At 58.1% G+C, this 14,781-nt stretch overlaps 1 protein-coding gene across 5 annotated transcripts; it reads left to right on the forward strand.

Moving 5' to 3' along the window:
- The first annotated feature begins 394 nt into the window (after positions 1–394).
- On the forward strand, positions 395–14,236 carry LIMD2 (LIM domain containing 2). Of its 5 annotated transcripts, none has more exons than XM_032711537.1 (5): positions 395–486; positions 9,824–9,952; positions 12,382–12,426; positions 12,851–12,990; positions 13,474–14,236. In XM_032711537.1, the coding sequence occupies exons 2-5, from the start codon at positions 9,911–9,913 to the stop codon at positions 13,631–13,633; spliced, it is 387 nt and encodes a 128-aa protein (XP_032567428.1). In that variant the 5' UTR covers positions 395–486; positions 9,824–9,910; the 3' UTR covers positions 13,634–14,236. The 5 variants fall into 5 exon arrangements, with proteins under 5 accessions (XP_032567428.1, XP_032567427.1, XP_032567424.1 ...); XM_032711536.1 differs by lacking the exon at positions 395–486 and adding an exon at positions 555–662; XM_032711533.1 differs by lacking the exon at positions 395–486 and adding an exon at positions 882–1,127.
- Positions 14,237–14,781: the final 545 nt, after the last annotated feature.

Below are 14,781 nucleotides of genomic sequence, written 5' to 3' on the forward strand. Positions count from 1 at the left end.
CTCTTTCCACGCTGTGTTCGGGAGCCAAACAAGAATATTTGCTCCTGCATCATCATTATCAAAGCTATTCCCACCTCTCCACTGCGTATTTTCCTTCGTGGATCCCCCTCTGAACGGGTTTGGGAGGTTAAGGTGAAGCCCTCGGAGCTACAGGTTCCCGCTGCCTCTCTGCTGGCTCAGGTCCATCCCGGCTTCCTTGGCCGCCGTGAAACCACCCCCGAGTTCCCTCCAGGTTTTAACTGTTAATATTTAACCTATTTATTCCTGATGTTTTGCCTTGTACCCGGGGAAATCCTAGCCCTCCAAACCCCAGGGGAAGCTGCCTTCGTGGTCCCGGTAGTGCTTTTTCCTTGCCCTGTGAGACCCTGCCCTGACAGATCTGCCGCCCACCTTACACGGCCCCGCTCCCACGCTCCACGCCAGCTCTCCATGGAATAAAACCCGGATTTCTGAAGCCATCACCGCTCAGCTCTGCTCCCCTGGGAGGTGAGAAGTGGGGAGCAATGGGATTCCCCTTTTCTGCAGCTGCCTGATAAGATTCTTCCTCTGCAAACAGTTTGTTGAGGGGTGTGTGTGTGTTGCAGGGTGGGAGGAATTCGGCTTTCACAGACCCCGGAGGGACGGATCCTTTGGGATGCTCGCGGGAAACCTTCCATGAGTGGGTGGGTGAGCCCAAGGCCGCGTCCAAAGTCTGGAGCGAAGCCAATCTGGAGGGAGGGGGAGAGGATGGAAAAGCTAATTACGGCGGGGGGGGGGGTAATTACACCCACACTGCCACAAAGCGGAAAGAGACGCTCGGGGGGTCGGCAGCGCTGAGCCGGGGAGGGGCCGCGGGGGTCCGGGGAGAGGGAGCCGGGAGGAGAGGGGCTGGGGAAGGTTTGGGGTTAGAGGTTGGCTGCACACAAAGGAGCGAGCGGCTGGAAGACGGTTCGGCGCCGGGAGCCAATCGCTGCCGCGGCCCCGCGATAAAAAGGGCTGCGAGGCGGCGGTGGGAGCGCGCAGGAAGCGGCTCCCGCTCCCACAGCCCCGGCCCCTGCGGCGGGAGAGGGGCGGCCAGAGCCCCCCAGCACCGGCACGGACCCCCCCCGACCCCCTGAGCCCCCCGCTTGGCATCCCCCAGGCGTACGGTGAGCCCGGGCTCCGGGAGAACAACGCGATGGGGAGGCGGCGGGAGAGCCGGCGGGAGACAATGATGGTCCCTGGAAATGGGAAAGGGGGGGTTCGCCCATCCCCGGGATCGCTGCCCACCGCGGGGGGCTCGGGGGTGGGGAGGGATAAGAGCGGTCGGCGGGCGGCCGGGGAGAAAGGGATGGAGAGGAGGGAGGGATGCAAAGGGAGGGGAGAACCCCGGGAAGCGGCACCGCTGGAGCCACCCGGGAGATGGGGGTTCGTTCCCCCCCAGCCCCGGGCAGCCCCCCGGGAGGAGGAGGAACCATCCGGGCGCTCCGGGAACTTTCCGCTCTGGGAGGAGGCTCGGCCGAGGGGGTCGCGGGAGGCAGGTTTGGGGGGGTCCCAAGGGGGGCTGTTCTGGGCCGGGGTCAGGTGGGGGCAAAGAGGTGCTGCCGGAGCTCCGGGAGCCTGTTGGGGGGCGATGCTGTGGGGGGGGGGGGACGAGCCCCCCGTGCCCGGTGTGAGCCGGGGAGCAAAGGGCTGGTCCCCTCCGGATCGAGCAGAGGCCTGTGCTGGCTGGATCCGCTGCAAGGGGTGTCTGGGGGTGCAAATTTCGGGGCTCCCCCTCCCCGTTCGGGCTGTAATTCCCTCTTTGTTGTGTGCTGCAGCACATGCCGGAGGGGGGCTGGACAGATCCATTTTATTAAGCTGATCAGAAAGAGCAGAGATGGAAGAAAAACCTGTTAGATCCCGACTCCCTTATCCCCCCTTCGTTAATGCCTGCTAATTCCCGATGGTGTGTCTCCTACCGCCTCATCCAGCCTGGATTCAAACCTTTCCAGCGACAGGTCTTTCATCACTTCCCTGGGGAGGCTGTTGCATGACTGTGAGATTTAATAACAACACAAATGCCCCGAGCTCTGACATAACCCTTAACAGCCAGGGATCTCCCAGGGCTTCACAAAGGAGAGCAGCTCTGTTTTCATCGGGGGGGGGCAGAGAAAAGGGAACAGAAAAAATGAAATTGATTGTCCACTGCCACCCAAAAAATTAGCAGCAGAGTTGGGAATCAAGCCCAGCTCTCCCAAGTCCTGGTTTGATGCTGTAACTACCGTGTTTTGAGCCAGTCTGATCTGTCTAATCCCCTTGGATCGCTTGAAACCAGCTAAGCTACCTTGTAGATCACATTTATGATCAATTTTCTGGTGATTTTTGTTCACGGGGCGACCACTGGTTTCGAAAAAACGTGATAATTCAGCCTTGAAAATCGTGCTTTGTCCACTGAAGGCGTCGTGTGAGGGCTCTCGCAGGGAAGACATCTGGTGCCTCAGCTGAGCTGTCGTGTGTTTAAGGCCAGGAGTAGCACATCTGCAGAATTATTAACAGAGATTACAAAATAATTGCAGAGAAACCGACCAAGCTTAGTCTGAAACAGCCCCAGTGCTCGTGTCCTTTTTTAAATGGGAGAAGCAAATTCCCAGTTCCGAAGAGAGGGCCTGTCAGAACCAACCTCTTGGGCTTTGCAAAGTGACTGGATGCATCTTCAGTTTTTTGCAGCTCAAAACTGGGTTCCTGACCTTTTTTGGTCGACAGAAAATCCCACGAGACTTCTCATTAGGGAAGGGAGTTCCTCTTCTGGTTTCCTTCGGTTGGTCAATTCTGTGAGGCTTCAACCACCCCCCTGGTCCTGCGTGGTGGTGGAGTTTTTGTTTTCCTTTTCTCTCAGCCCTTGCAGGGTTGTTGGCCATTGCCAGGCAGCTGCCATGTCCTCCCCCAGAGGTGCCTTCTGCCTTTTCCTTCCCAGTTAAGTCATTTTTATGAGCTGTCTGGGAGGGTTGCAGCGCTTACCTCGCTGTTAGCCAAAGCTCTGAGATGGAAAACATTAAATCTGGGTGAAGGGATTATTGCAATATCAATGTTAAGCACACTTTAGACATATTTCTCACTCCTCTGGTGTGCCCATAACCTTCTCCATATGGCCAGCTCAGGGTTTTCAGACACAAGGTGCCTCAGCACCCTCTGATGTGCCTCTCCAGGGACTGCTTTTCCTGGCACACTGGAATGTGTGCCATGAATTTCAGAGCACCAGGTCCTACACTGGGCTCTATGGTACATTGGATCCTAAAAGGGAGGATGGAGGTGAAGGTTGGAAATAGGGCAGCTCACAAAGAATGAATGATCTGTGGAGAGATTTAACTATAAATATGATTTTGGTGGCTTTTTTAATTACACACTCTGCATTTGGGCAGCAAACAGCAGCTCTTGTAGGGGTTGTGTGGAGGCAGGGACTGTGGAAAGGGGCTGTGCTGTGTTTTGGGGTGCCTGGAACAGGCCTCACTCTTGCTCTTGCTGCATCTGCTGATGGTGAAACAGCAAAAACTCTTGGGGGGGAACTCTCAGGGTTCAAGAGATGGGCTCACCCCCAAAATCAAGGTTGGAAAAGCCCTCCAAGATCACCGAGTCCAACCGTTCCCCCAGCACTAACCCACGTCCCCAGGTGCCACATCCACAGGGCTTTAAATCCCTCCAGGGATGGGGACTCCACCACAGGAAATGCCAGTCCGAAGTCTGGTGGATAACAGGTGATATTCCAGGAGAGGAAATCAGCCAACATAACATTGGCGGGTTGTGTTTGAGGAGAGAGGAAATTACAGGCAATTACAGATCCATTAATTGGAGTACGAGGAAAGGTTGGTTTCTAGAACAGGTCCTGGAAGAGTAATCAAAGACATGCTGTTGGGAAGCAGAATGAAATGCTGGGTGGTTTTTACACAGATCATGTCACGTTGGCTCAGTGTCTTCCTTGGATATGATAAATGACTTGTGAAACAACAGGGCCTCGTGATACAGTGCCCCAAGGAAACGATTATTTTAGGTGGAGAGAGAAGAGAGGAGAGGGAAAAGAGAGCCAAGTGGAAGGAGGACACCTGGATCCTTCCACAGTGTAAGGGCACATCAGGCCAGATGTTTTCAAGGGAGTTTTGTACCAGAATTCCGAGGTCTGAGAGCTCCCACAGTGTGGAGAAGCCAGGTCAGCTCACCTGCTGGTGTCAGGCCACCAAAGTGGGGACAGAGGACAGGTTAAAAGGGATTGGCTTCTCCTGCTAAAAAAAAAAACCAACTGATAAGGAATGTGATTTATCATCACAAATCCACTGAGAGGCAAATATATGGTGGAAGGAGAACTGGAGGCATAATGTATAATGGTAAATGGATGTGCATTTATGTAGGAAACCACGAGGTGAAGTTTCCAGGTGGTTTATGGAGGAGATAATGGAAAAGCTGAAAAGGGGAAGGGAAGGAGCATGAACTACTGTTTGCCTACTGTGCTTGTGTGCACCAGGTCTATATTGCACCTCATTAGTGCCACTCTGCAGAGCTCCCAAGGTTTCTCTCAGGGAAGCACTTCTGCCTCATGTCCAGCCTGAACCTCTCAACCTGCAGTTTTCATTCTGGCACTACTGAGGATTTGTCTCTGCCTGGAAAAGGCTCTTCTCATCCACCCCCTCAGCAGAGTTTCTCTGCTTTATCTGAGACCCTAGAGAGACAGGAGCTCCCAAGGAGCAGGTACTCCCTTTGGACCATGATTTTTAATGGATGCCATTAAACATGGCCACGATCCCAGGAAGGAACTGCTCAGTGCCTCAGTTTCTGCTTCTGGAAAGCCAGTGAATCCCTGCAGCATCCTCCTGGCACATCTGCCCCCTCGCTGGGAGGCAGGGGCAGGGAACCAGCCCAATCTCCCTGGCCCTGGTCCTTCCAGCTCCTGCTCAGGGGAGAGCAGCCAGGGCAGGGGTGAAGGTGGGAGAGGGGAGCGGGTGGGCAGGGGCTTCCCTCGGGCTCCCCCCTCGCCCGTGTGGGTCCCCCATTGTTGCCCTGACAAAGGCAGCCCTGTTCCTCCCCACAACTATTCCTTGTCAGCATCCCTCAGCATTTTGGCTGCAGATTTCCTGCCCACTGGCAGCCTTTCAAGAGGCAGCCCGGGCACAGGACGTGGCTGGAAAGGGGATTAGAGGAGCGGGATGGTGGAAGGGAGAGCTGGGCCCTGGGGTGCAGGGATGGGCCCACCCCCCCCCAGAAATGGGATGAGCAGGGTGGTGGTAATCCCAGAATGTCCAAATGCTCCTCCCTGGGGTCTTCCACCCCGTGCCAACCCAGCAGGGACCTGCCCTGGTCCTGAATACTGGTGAGGTCAAGTGGTTGGCTCAAAGCCATGCAAGAGCCAAGACCTGCAGCTGAATGAAGGGCTTCCGTGGCTGAAGCTGGAGCCGTGACCACTGGGCTGGCTCCATCATCCCACTGTGCCCCTTCCCTGGCACTGCTGTGCCCGGTTCTGGCACTCTCCTCTTTGATGCTGGCTCTTCACACACTTTGTTTCATGGTGTGGGTCAACTGTGAGACCCCCAAGGCTGCAGATGGGCAGTGAGCTGGGTGATTCCCAGGCTCTGGGGACAGGCTTTTCCACCTCCTCTTCACCTCCTTTTCTCACCGTCCTGCTGAGAGGGACGATGGGCTGGGCTGGCCGTGGAGCTGCAGGGTCAGTGCTGTGCTGTGTGCGTGGGTTTCACTAATCCTGCACATGATCTGGGGCACATCCAGCCCCACATCCATCCCAAAACAGCCCGTATTTCCTGGGAGAAAGCCCTGACAGCCTCTTCAAGGTGTCGAGCCCCTGCCCTTCCCTCGCTGTGCTGCTGGGGACACTCCATGTCCTTGGGGGATGGAGGAGGAAGGGGCCCGGATCCCCCACGCTGTACTTTGCCTTTGGGAAAGCCCCTGCCGTGGGGGAGTGATCCCTGCAGGAAACACACCCTTCCCAGGGCTGTAATGGGAACCAGATGGCAGAGAGGGGCCTCTGGCCCTCCACAGACACGCTGCTGCTTCCCTGGGCCGGAAACTCCGCGGCTCCCAGAGAGCCACGGCCAGCACGGGGCTGGGGCCCACTGGGAGCTGCTGGGAGGGCACTGGGAGCAGCAGGATCACCAGTGGGGGCACTGGGAGCAGCAGGATCATCAGTGGGGGCACTGGGAGCAGCAGGATCATCAGTGGGGGCACTGGGAGCAGCAGGATCATCAGTGGGGGCACTGGGAGCAGCAGGATCATCAGTGGGGGCACTGGGAGCAGCAGGATCATCAGTGGGGGCACTGGGAGCAGCAGGATCATCAGTGGGGGCACTGGGAGCAGCAGGATCATCAGTGGGGGCACTGGGAGCAGCAGGATCATCAGTGGGGGCACTGGGAGCAGCAGGATCATCAGTGGGGGCACTGGGAGCAGCAGGATCATCAGTGGGGGCACTGGGAGCAGCTGGATCAGCAGTGGGGGCACTGGGAGCAGCTGGGTTGGCACTGGGGGCACTGGGAGCAGCTGGATCAGCAGTGGGGGTAGCCAGTATGACCCCACTGGAGAGAGAAAGGAGGGAAAGGCTCCCTACACCCATCCTGGCTGTGGGATCCTTTGGAGGCACGTTGTGATCAGGGAGTTCCCTTGAGGGGCCACCCCAGGTGTTCCCTCTCCCTGCATCTGCGCCAGGGAGGGGAGATGTTAGGGAATAGCTCTGTGATCAAGCAGCTTCTGGGAAGGATGTTGCCTTTCTCCCTCCAAACTGTTCCTGCTTGGAGCTAAAAGGCAGCTGAGCACTGCTCCGGCTGCTCCACACGGCAGCAGGCACATGTCCCCTCTGGGTGATGGACAAATTCCAACCCTGAGGTCCTGACTCAAACACCAGCTCGCTGAGATCACCCAAAAAGCCCCCAGAGCAGGACCAGCAGCTGCTGGTGGTGACCTGGGCAGCAGAACTGGCAGGTCAGGCACCAAGTGCATCCCCCTGGCTGTGGTGCCACACCGAGACCCACCTCCCTGTCTGCCATGCTGTGGCCATCAGTGTTCCCAGCAGGAGCTGCTCCGTCACCCCAGGTAGATGGCACGAGCCCAGATCCCCTGGAAAGATGTTTTATAGTCCACACCAGCTGTCAGTCGCTCCCAGGAGGGGCAGGAAGAACAGAGGCTGGAGGGCAAAGGTGTTCCCACCTTGTCCTGAGCCAAACACCTGAAGCTGGTGGCATGACCAGGAGGGCACAGTCCTCACTCCTGCTCTTCCCAGGCTGCATAAGCGGCCAAGGGCTTTAGGGAACAGAGGTTTGGAACAGGCAGGTCTAGTCATGGTGCCGACCTCCACCCTGGAGCCTTGGCCTTGGCTTTCTGGCTTTGTCAGAGGTGCCCTCTGTGCTCCTCACAGCACAGCCCAGAGGGCTGCCCGAGCCACTGTGAGGGCTTTGCCATGTCAGTGTGGCAGCATGTCTTTAAGCAAAGCCTGTGCCACAGTGTTCTTCCACTCATCAGGCTGGTGTTGGCTGCCTTGGGCTCAAATCCCATCCTGCGCTCCTTGGAAGCACGATGAGAGCAGCTGAGAGCCTCCTAGAAACCCTCCTGCAGTCTCTCACTTGTTCTGGTTCCCTTATCGCTCAGCACACCCTTCCCCTTCGAGATTTCTGCTCTTGCCTCCTGCCCTTCGGCAGGAAGGAGGTTTGGTAACTCCTGCTCCTGTGCCTGAAGGGGCTCTCTGCACCCTGAGCCAAGAGACAGCGGCGGGGAGAGCGTGGGCACGAGAGGGCACGTGTGTGGAGGGCACGAGAGGGCACATGTGTGGAGGGCAGAGGGGTGTGGAGAGGATGGAGGACGGGGCTGGGTGGAGAACATCAAGCCATGGGGTAGGCTAAGTGGGGAGGAATTGAAGGGAATGGGGTTTGGGGGAATGAGAAGCAAAGAAACAAATAGTAGGTGAAAGAAACCGTGTGTTTGTCACAGAATCACAGAGTGGTTTGAGTTGGAAGGGACCTCAAAGCTCATCTCGTTCCAACCTCCTGCCGTGGGCAGGGACACCTCCCACTGGCCCAGGTTGTGGGGAAGGGCAAGAGGGGGAGGATGGAAGGACTGGGAAAACCGAGGGGCAGGAGGTGGCTGGGGTAGGGGAGGAAGATGAGCTGCGAGGGAGGAGGAAGAGAAGCAGGGGGAGGACAAACATTTGTGTTGAAGGTCGGGGTGAAGGTGAAAGGCAGGTGGGAAGGGGGAGGGTTGTGCATCTGTGCCAGAGGCGTCTGTGGGGCGGGGACAGCAGGTTCTCTGGGTTCCTCAGGTTCCCCTCTGGCCTGAGCTGGGCTGCAGGCACCTGACAGACCCCAGGATCACGAAGGGAAGGTCCTGTCCCAGGGAACGGGGGCAGAGAGGGGCTGTGGGTTTGGGCACTGGCCCCAGCAGACTCTGGGTTCAGCAGCAGCTGCCTGTGAGCGAGCTGGGAGGGCAGGAAATAACAAGCAAACCGCAGAGGGACGGGAAATGATCTGGGTAAAACAGAGCCATGCCTCAGATGGGGCTGAGAAGTGTTTGTGATGAGGGCTGTGCACCCCTAGGACCTGGGGCAGAGGTCTCTCAACTCTGAGAGCAGCCACGAGATCTGGGTGCTTTGCTGGGTGTAACACGAGCCTGGTGTCAGCTGTTTGGCAGCCAAGGAGCCCCCAAAACCCAGGGCATGTCGGCAAATGTCCCAGTGAGGTGGGCATTGAGGAGACACCCCCTGCCCCCAGCCCTTCACCCTGGCATATCTCTGCCCTCGGGGCTCTCTCAGGGTCTATCACAGCCCTTGGGCAGCAGGAAAGTTTTTGAGGTGACAGTCTGAGGCTGAGGGGGTTCAGCAGGAGATGAGAGCAGCCTCAGGCAGGAGGGGTGGTGCTGGTTTTCCATCCCCCAGCTCATCCCCATCATTGCAGAGCTACCCCTTCACCCTCCTCCTCCCTGCTTTGCTCCTCCCTTCGCTCAACCCCTCAGTTCAGTGCCGTGTATGCAAACCAGGGCTGATCTTTCACGGGTGTTTTGAAGGTAAAGTGTGGTGGGGAAAAACCCCTGAGGAGCTGTCAGTGCCTTTTCAGCTATTTTTTACCAAAAGGGGTGATTTGCAGTGCTGGTGGTTTTTTTCCTGTGCTGGTCCCTGTCAGCCCCATCCTCCCGGGCACTCAGCTCATCACACGAGGCCACAGCTCACAGGGCTCAGCCTGAAGGTGACGTGGGCTCCCCAGAGAAGACAAAATCCCCATCACTCGCTCTGCTGAGCTGTGATCAGCAAGACTTTTCTGGGCTAAAATTAGACTAAAATCACAGTCCTTCCTCCAGCAACACCAGTCCTTTAGTGGCTGCATCAGTGAAACACGGGGCATTGGTTTTGCTCCCTCGGCTTGGCCATTGCCTGGTAGCTGCCTCCACGTGTGGGTTTGGAGCACAAGCCATCACATCACCTTCTGATCATGTTCCCAGCAGTCCTCTCCCTTCCCAGCCCAGGATCTTTGTATGGGATTATCTTTGTATGAGATTAGAGGACTGGAGCTACTGAGCTCAGCGCCCCAGATCACAGAATCCCAGGCTGGTTTGGGTTGGAAGGAACCTTAAAGCTCATCTCATTCCACCCTCCAGCCATGGGCAGGGACACCTTCCACCAGACCAGGGTACTCAGAGTCCCAGACTCTCCAGCTCCCTATCACAGTGTCCCAGACCTGCATCTCCTGTCTGTTGGTCCAGCCTGGTGTGCCTGAACCTCTTGGCTCCCTCAGGAATCTCTCAGACCAACGAGGCTGCTCTGAGAGAGCCGAGCACACACCACCTCCTGCAGAGCTGCTGGGTTTGGGGTGATGAAACCAACCCTGCTGCTGTTGACATTTCCTTCCAGGTGTTGCAAAAAGGCTGTCTTACCCAGGGAACATCGACCCACAGACTTCAAGCTCAGGACTAATCAGACAGAGGAGGGGAAGGAATCATGTTCCAGGCCACGGGAGCCGCCAGCCCACCCCCAGCCCATGTACGTAGATCCCGCGGTTTGTGTGGGAATTGCACCCCAGTTTTGGTCCTCAGGGAGGGAGGGAGGGCTGTGTACAGGAGCTGTGCTCCAGGCCTGACACCTCAGGGTGATCAGAGGCACAGTGACTGCAGCTCAAACAGCAGAGCTGGGGACAGGAATGTTCCAGCAGAAGGTGCTGTTTGCTGAGCACTCCGAGCGCCGGCGCCCAGGCTCGGGTCCATCCAGAGCTCTCACCCCGCTCTCATCTCCAGTTGCCTCTGTTTGTTTGTGTTTCCATGGCTTTCCGTGATCACAATTGAGAGCATTCGAGCTGCTTAGGACCGCAGTAATCGGAGGTGGAAAAACATAAAGGCTCAAGAACATCTCCTGCTGGGACAGGATACGGCCCTTCCCCGAGGGGAGATAGATCAGATACGGGATAGATAGAGAGCCTGCCCCGAGCCAGGAGGCTGCCGAGAAGTGACGAGCCGCGGTGGATTGCTGCAGCCTTGGGAACGGATGTATCCCAGCTCCAGAGAGGCAGCGTTTTCCTCAGCTCTGGCTCAGCTGAGCCTGGAAACAGCGCATTAAATCCTGACCCCGGGAGAGCACCCGCGGTTGTTCTGCCACTGCCAGGGGATGCAACTGGTTTTACACGGCCGGAGCCTCCCCGCTGCCCGTGTCCCACTGTTGACTTTGGCTCCTGCTTCCAGCCTCGTGGGAGGGAGAGGAAAATCACGTCCCTGACCTGAGTCAGGGAGAGCAGCTGGGAAACGTCTGAGGAGGCAGCTCAGCCAGGGGAGAGTTTCCTGTGCGTCTCTCAGACAAACTGTTTCCAAAAATACAAAGGAGGAACGATGGGGAAGGGCAGAGAGGGAGGAACGGGGGGGGTGGGGGATCAGCCTGGGGGCAGAGAGGGGCAGCACTGGCCAGGCAGAGCCAAGGAGCAGCGAGGGGAAGGACAAGGACAGCGGGGAGATGTCCTGGGGTGACATCCTGGGGTCACAGTGCCCCGACCCTGGGAACGAGCAGTGCAGAGGGTGAGCCAGCCCTGAGGGTGACCTGCTGAAGTGTGATGGCCCCTTTGATCCTGACAGTTTGAAGGAAGGAGGGAGAATTTCCATGAGTGCAAAGGCGGGTGAAACACTCCCAGGGGGCTGTCGGGACCTGCGCGGTGGGTGTGGGGAGGGTGAGGACGCGAGTGGGGGGGATTTGGGAAGAGAGGAGCTGTTGCAGCTGCAGATGAAGGAGCATTTACCAAGACTCTGCCCTGAAATCCCAGGGCACCTCAGCATTTGGGTCTCTCTGCCCTGGTGCTGGAGCAGCATCTGCCCCCCACAAGCTGCAGACCCCATGGAGCACATCATCAGTTCTGCCCTCACTCACTGCCCCTCTGCTCTCCCCACACCCCCCTGAGCCTGCAGGGCCTTGGAGGCATTTCCTGCACAGCAGCAGCAGCAGCAGCGTGAGGGGCTGGGAACAGGGCAGGGAAACTCCAAAACAAAACATCCACCGAGGGGGAACAGCACCAGAGCTCCGGGAGAGTGAGGAGCTCCTGGGGGAACAGGCAGGGCACCACCCCCTGAGCCCAGGCAAGGCCATATGGCAGCACTGCTGGAGCCCTGGGCACCCCCAGCAAGAGGAGTTAATCACCCTCTGCAGCCCGGGGGTGGGTGTTGGCTGGAGGGAGCAGGAGCAGCACCTGGGAGCAGAGCTGCTGTTGGTAGGTGCATCAGCCACAGGTGAGGATTTGCCAGTGCAGGTCACAGATGGGTTTTGCCAAGGGCTTGTCTGCAGCAGCTCAGCAAGTCCTTTCCCTCTCTCTGCCTGCCACAGGCCCTTGCTGTCCCCAGGGGTGTGGGAGCTGTGCTGTTGTTATTCCTGAGGGATGATGTGAGTCCCAGGATGTGCACGGTGGTGGCACTGGGTGGCCCAGGACAGGGATCAGTGCCTGCAGCTGGTGAGAGCTGCTCAGCAGGGGACAGTTCTTACCCTGCAATGCCAATGCTGTGACATCTCCTGGCTCCATGTGTGGATGCTGCTGCCACCACAAAACAGCTCTGCTCTACCTGGCCATGGAAAATACAGAGCAGTGCCATGATCCTGCTGGATAAGGGCTGCTCTGCCCCTGGAAGTTCCACAGTTGCCTGGTGCTCCATTCCTTCTCTGCAAAATGTCCATGTTTTCCCTTCTTCCTCTATTTCCCTCTCTTCCTTCTCTCTTTGGGAAAAGCACCACAGCACAGGCAGTAACACACGCCAGGACCTGACAGATGTCGTGGCCTCTGGGCAAGTGAGTTCAGGGACGGTCACCACGCTGTGACAGGGGCTGGTGTGCCCCGGGGTCCTGCAGAGCAGCTGCCTGTGCCAATCCTCCTCCCCTCCTCCTCAAGCACAGCTCAATGTCAGGCCAAGCTCTCATTTTGATTTCTCTTCTCCTTCCCTTTTCAGGAGGCAAAGAGCAGCTCAGGAGGCAGCACAGTGCAGCGCTCCAAGGTACCTGGGATTTCACCACGTCATGTAGAGTGGTTTGGGTTGGAAGGGACCTTAAAGATCATCCAGTTCCACCCCCTGCCTTGGGAAAAGCACCTTCCACTATCCCCAGTTGCTCCAAGCCCCGTCCAAGCTGGCCTTGGACACTTCCAGGGATGGGGCAGCCACAGCTTCTCTGTGTCAGTGCCTCATCCTACTGATTCCTGGTGAGGGGAGAAGGACCAAACACCCCAGGCCCAAGCACCAGTCCAGCCCAGCATCAGTGGGGTGGCCCAGGGAGGGGGGAGGTGAGGCTGCTTCACGCTCACCAACGCTCCAGCGAGTGGCAGCACAAATATCAGGGAAGAGGGCTGTGATGGGAGCCAGGCATGGGGAATCCCACACTCCTTCCTCATCCCGTGTCTCCCTTTGGTGTCCCCTTGCCCAGTCGTTCAGCCTGAAGGCTCAGGTGAAGGAGATGTGCACTGCCTGCCAGAAAACCGTGTACCCCATGGAGCGGCTGGTGGCCGACAAGTTTGTCTTCCACAACTCCTGCTTCTGCTGCAAGCACTGCCACACCAAGCTCAGGTGAGCCGGGCTGGGCCTGTGCTGGGACAGGTGTCACCACAACTCTGCTGAGCCAGGGTGGGGGAAACCCTTCCCAACACTGCACCCACCCCCCTCACCCATCACAGCCCCTCGCTTGGGCGGTGCCCAAAGACCTCCCAGCTCACTCATGGCAGCAAAGAATCTGCCCACCTGCTCCCAAGTCTCAGCTAAATCCCACCTGGCATGGAAGGAGAGAGGCTTCCCCTCGAGAGCAGCCCCAGGGTAACACAGAGCTGCACTAGAGCCTCCTCCCAGAGCACTCAGAGCCAAGGCTGAGCTCCCTGGAGACACCTCCCCCTCTACAGACCTGCTCATAGCCCCCAACAGCCTGCACTGGCTGGAGGGAGCAGTTTACCCTGTTTAAGGGTCTCCTCCTGCACCTTCCCTCCTCCTTCCTCCCTTGCCCTGGTGTCCCCAAACCCCAGATCCCCGAGCCCACCTAACCCCGCCCTCCCTCCGCAGCCTGGGCAGCTACGCCGCCCTCCACGGGGAGTTCTACTGCAAGCCCCACTTCCAGCAGCTCTTCAAGAGTAAAGGCAACTACGACGAGGGCTTCGGGCGCAAGCAGCACAAGGAGCTGTGGGTGCACAAGGAGGTGGAGAGCGGCACCAAGTCGGCGTGAGTGGGGCCAGCCCACCCACCCCCGAGCCCAGCAGGGCCCGAGGGCACTGAGCCAGCACTGACTAAGCTGATGTAAAGCAGGACCTGCGGGAGGGGAGGGCAGGGCAGGGCAGGGGGGCAGCCCACCCCACTTTGAGGGTGCTCAGAGGGGTCCTGCGGATCACAAGGACAGGGCAGAAGTGACGGGGTGCAGACCCCAGACCTTAAGCTCTCTCTCCTCAGGCCCCTTTCCCCCGTGAGATCAGACCAGAAGCACTTGCCAACCCCTCCCCACCGCCCTGGGACCCCCAACCCTGTTCATACATTTCAGGCCTGTCACCGTGGAAAAGATGATCTGGGGGCTTAACCAGCTTGTGAGTCCCAGCAGAGCTCCTGCCACCCCCATCCTGCCTTGCTGGGGCTCTGGACAACGAGGGTCCTTGGTTTACATCAGCTCAGTTCAGCTGGGGTGGCTCAGCCCCCAGGACGCTGCCCTGCGACTGTGTAACAGTGTCTTTTTTATATTTGCCTTCCACTGGTACGTTCTGCAGGAGCCTCGCGGCGGCTCCGCCTCACACTGCGCCAGGCGCTCTTTTATTTTTGTAATACAAGGTTTCCGAGCCTTCCCTGTGTCCTGTCCTGTGTTCCCAGGGTGTCTGGGGAGGTGGGAGGAGTGGTCAGGCCCCCTCTTGCTGCCCCAGTTGCTGTGGAAAGAACCTCTGTCCATGCAGGATCAAGGAATTATTCCTGGGTGTTTGTGAGTAATGTTATGACTGAGGTGGTGAGGGAAGGCAGGGAAAGGAGGGAAGGGAGGGAAGAAGGCAGCCCACCCCTCTTTTCAGAGGGGTCCTGCAGGCCACAAGGGTCAGAGGTGACAGGGGTGCAGCCCCCAGACCTAAAACATTCTCTCTTCATGCCCCTCTCCCCCGTGAGATCAGACCAGAAGTGCCTGCCCGTCACGGGACTCCCAAGTCTTTGGGGAGCAAACCCAGGATTTCAAATTGCACCCCAGTGTTACCCTGTGAGCTGCACAGCCCAGCTCAGCTGTAACCTCACAGCAGCTTCCACACAGAGCCCAGACCACCCTCATCACACCCGGATCCCCTGGGGCTGGATCCAGCCCTTTGCCCTGCACAGGGCTCTCTCAATCCCTCTCCACATCAGAGACCA

The sequence above is a fragment of the Chiroxiphia lanceolata genome, chromosome 26 (assembly GCF_009829145.1).
Source record: "Chiroxiphia lanceolata isolate bChiLan1 chromosome 26, bChiLan1.pri, whole genome shotgun sequence".
Taxonomy (NCBI): Eukaryota; Metazoa; Chordata; class Aves; order Passeriformes; family Pipridae; genus Chiroxiphia; species Chiroxiphia lanceolata.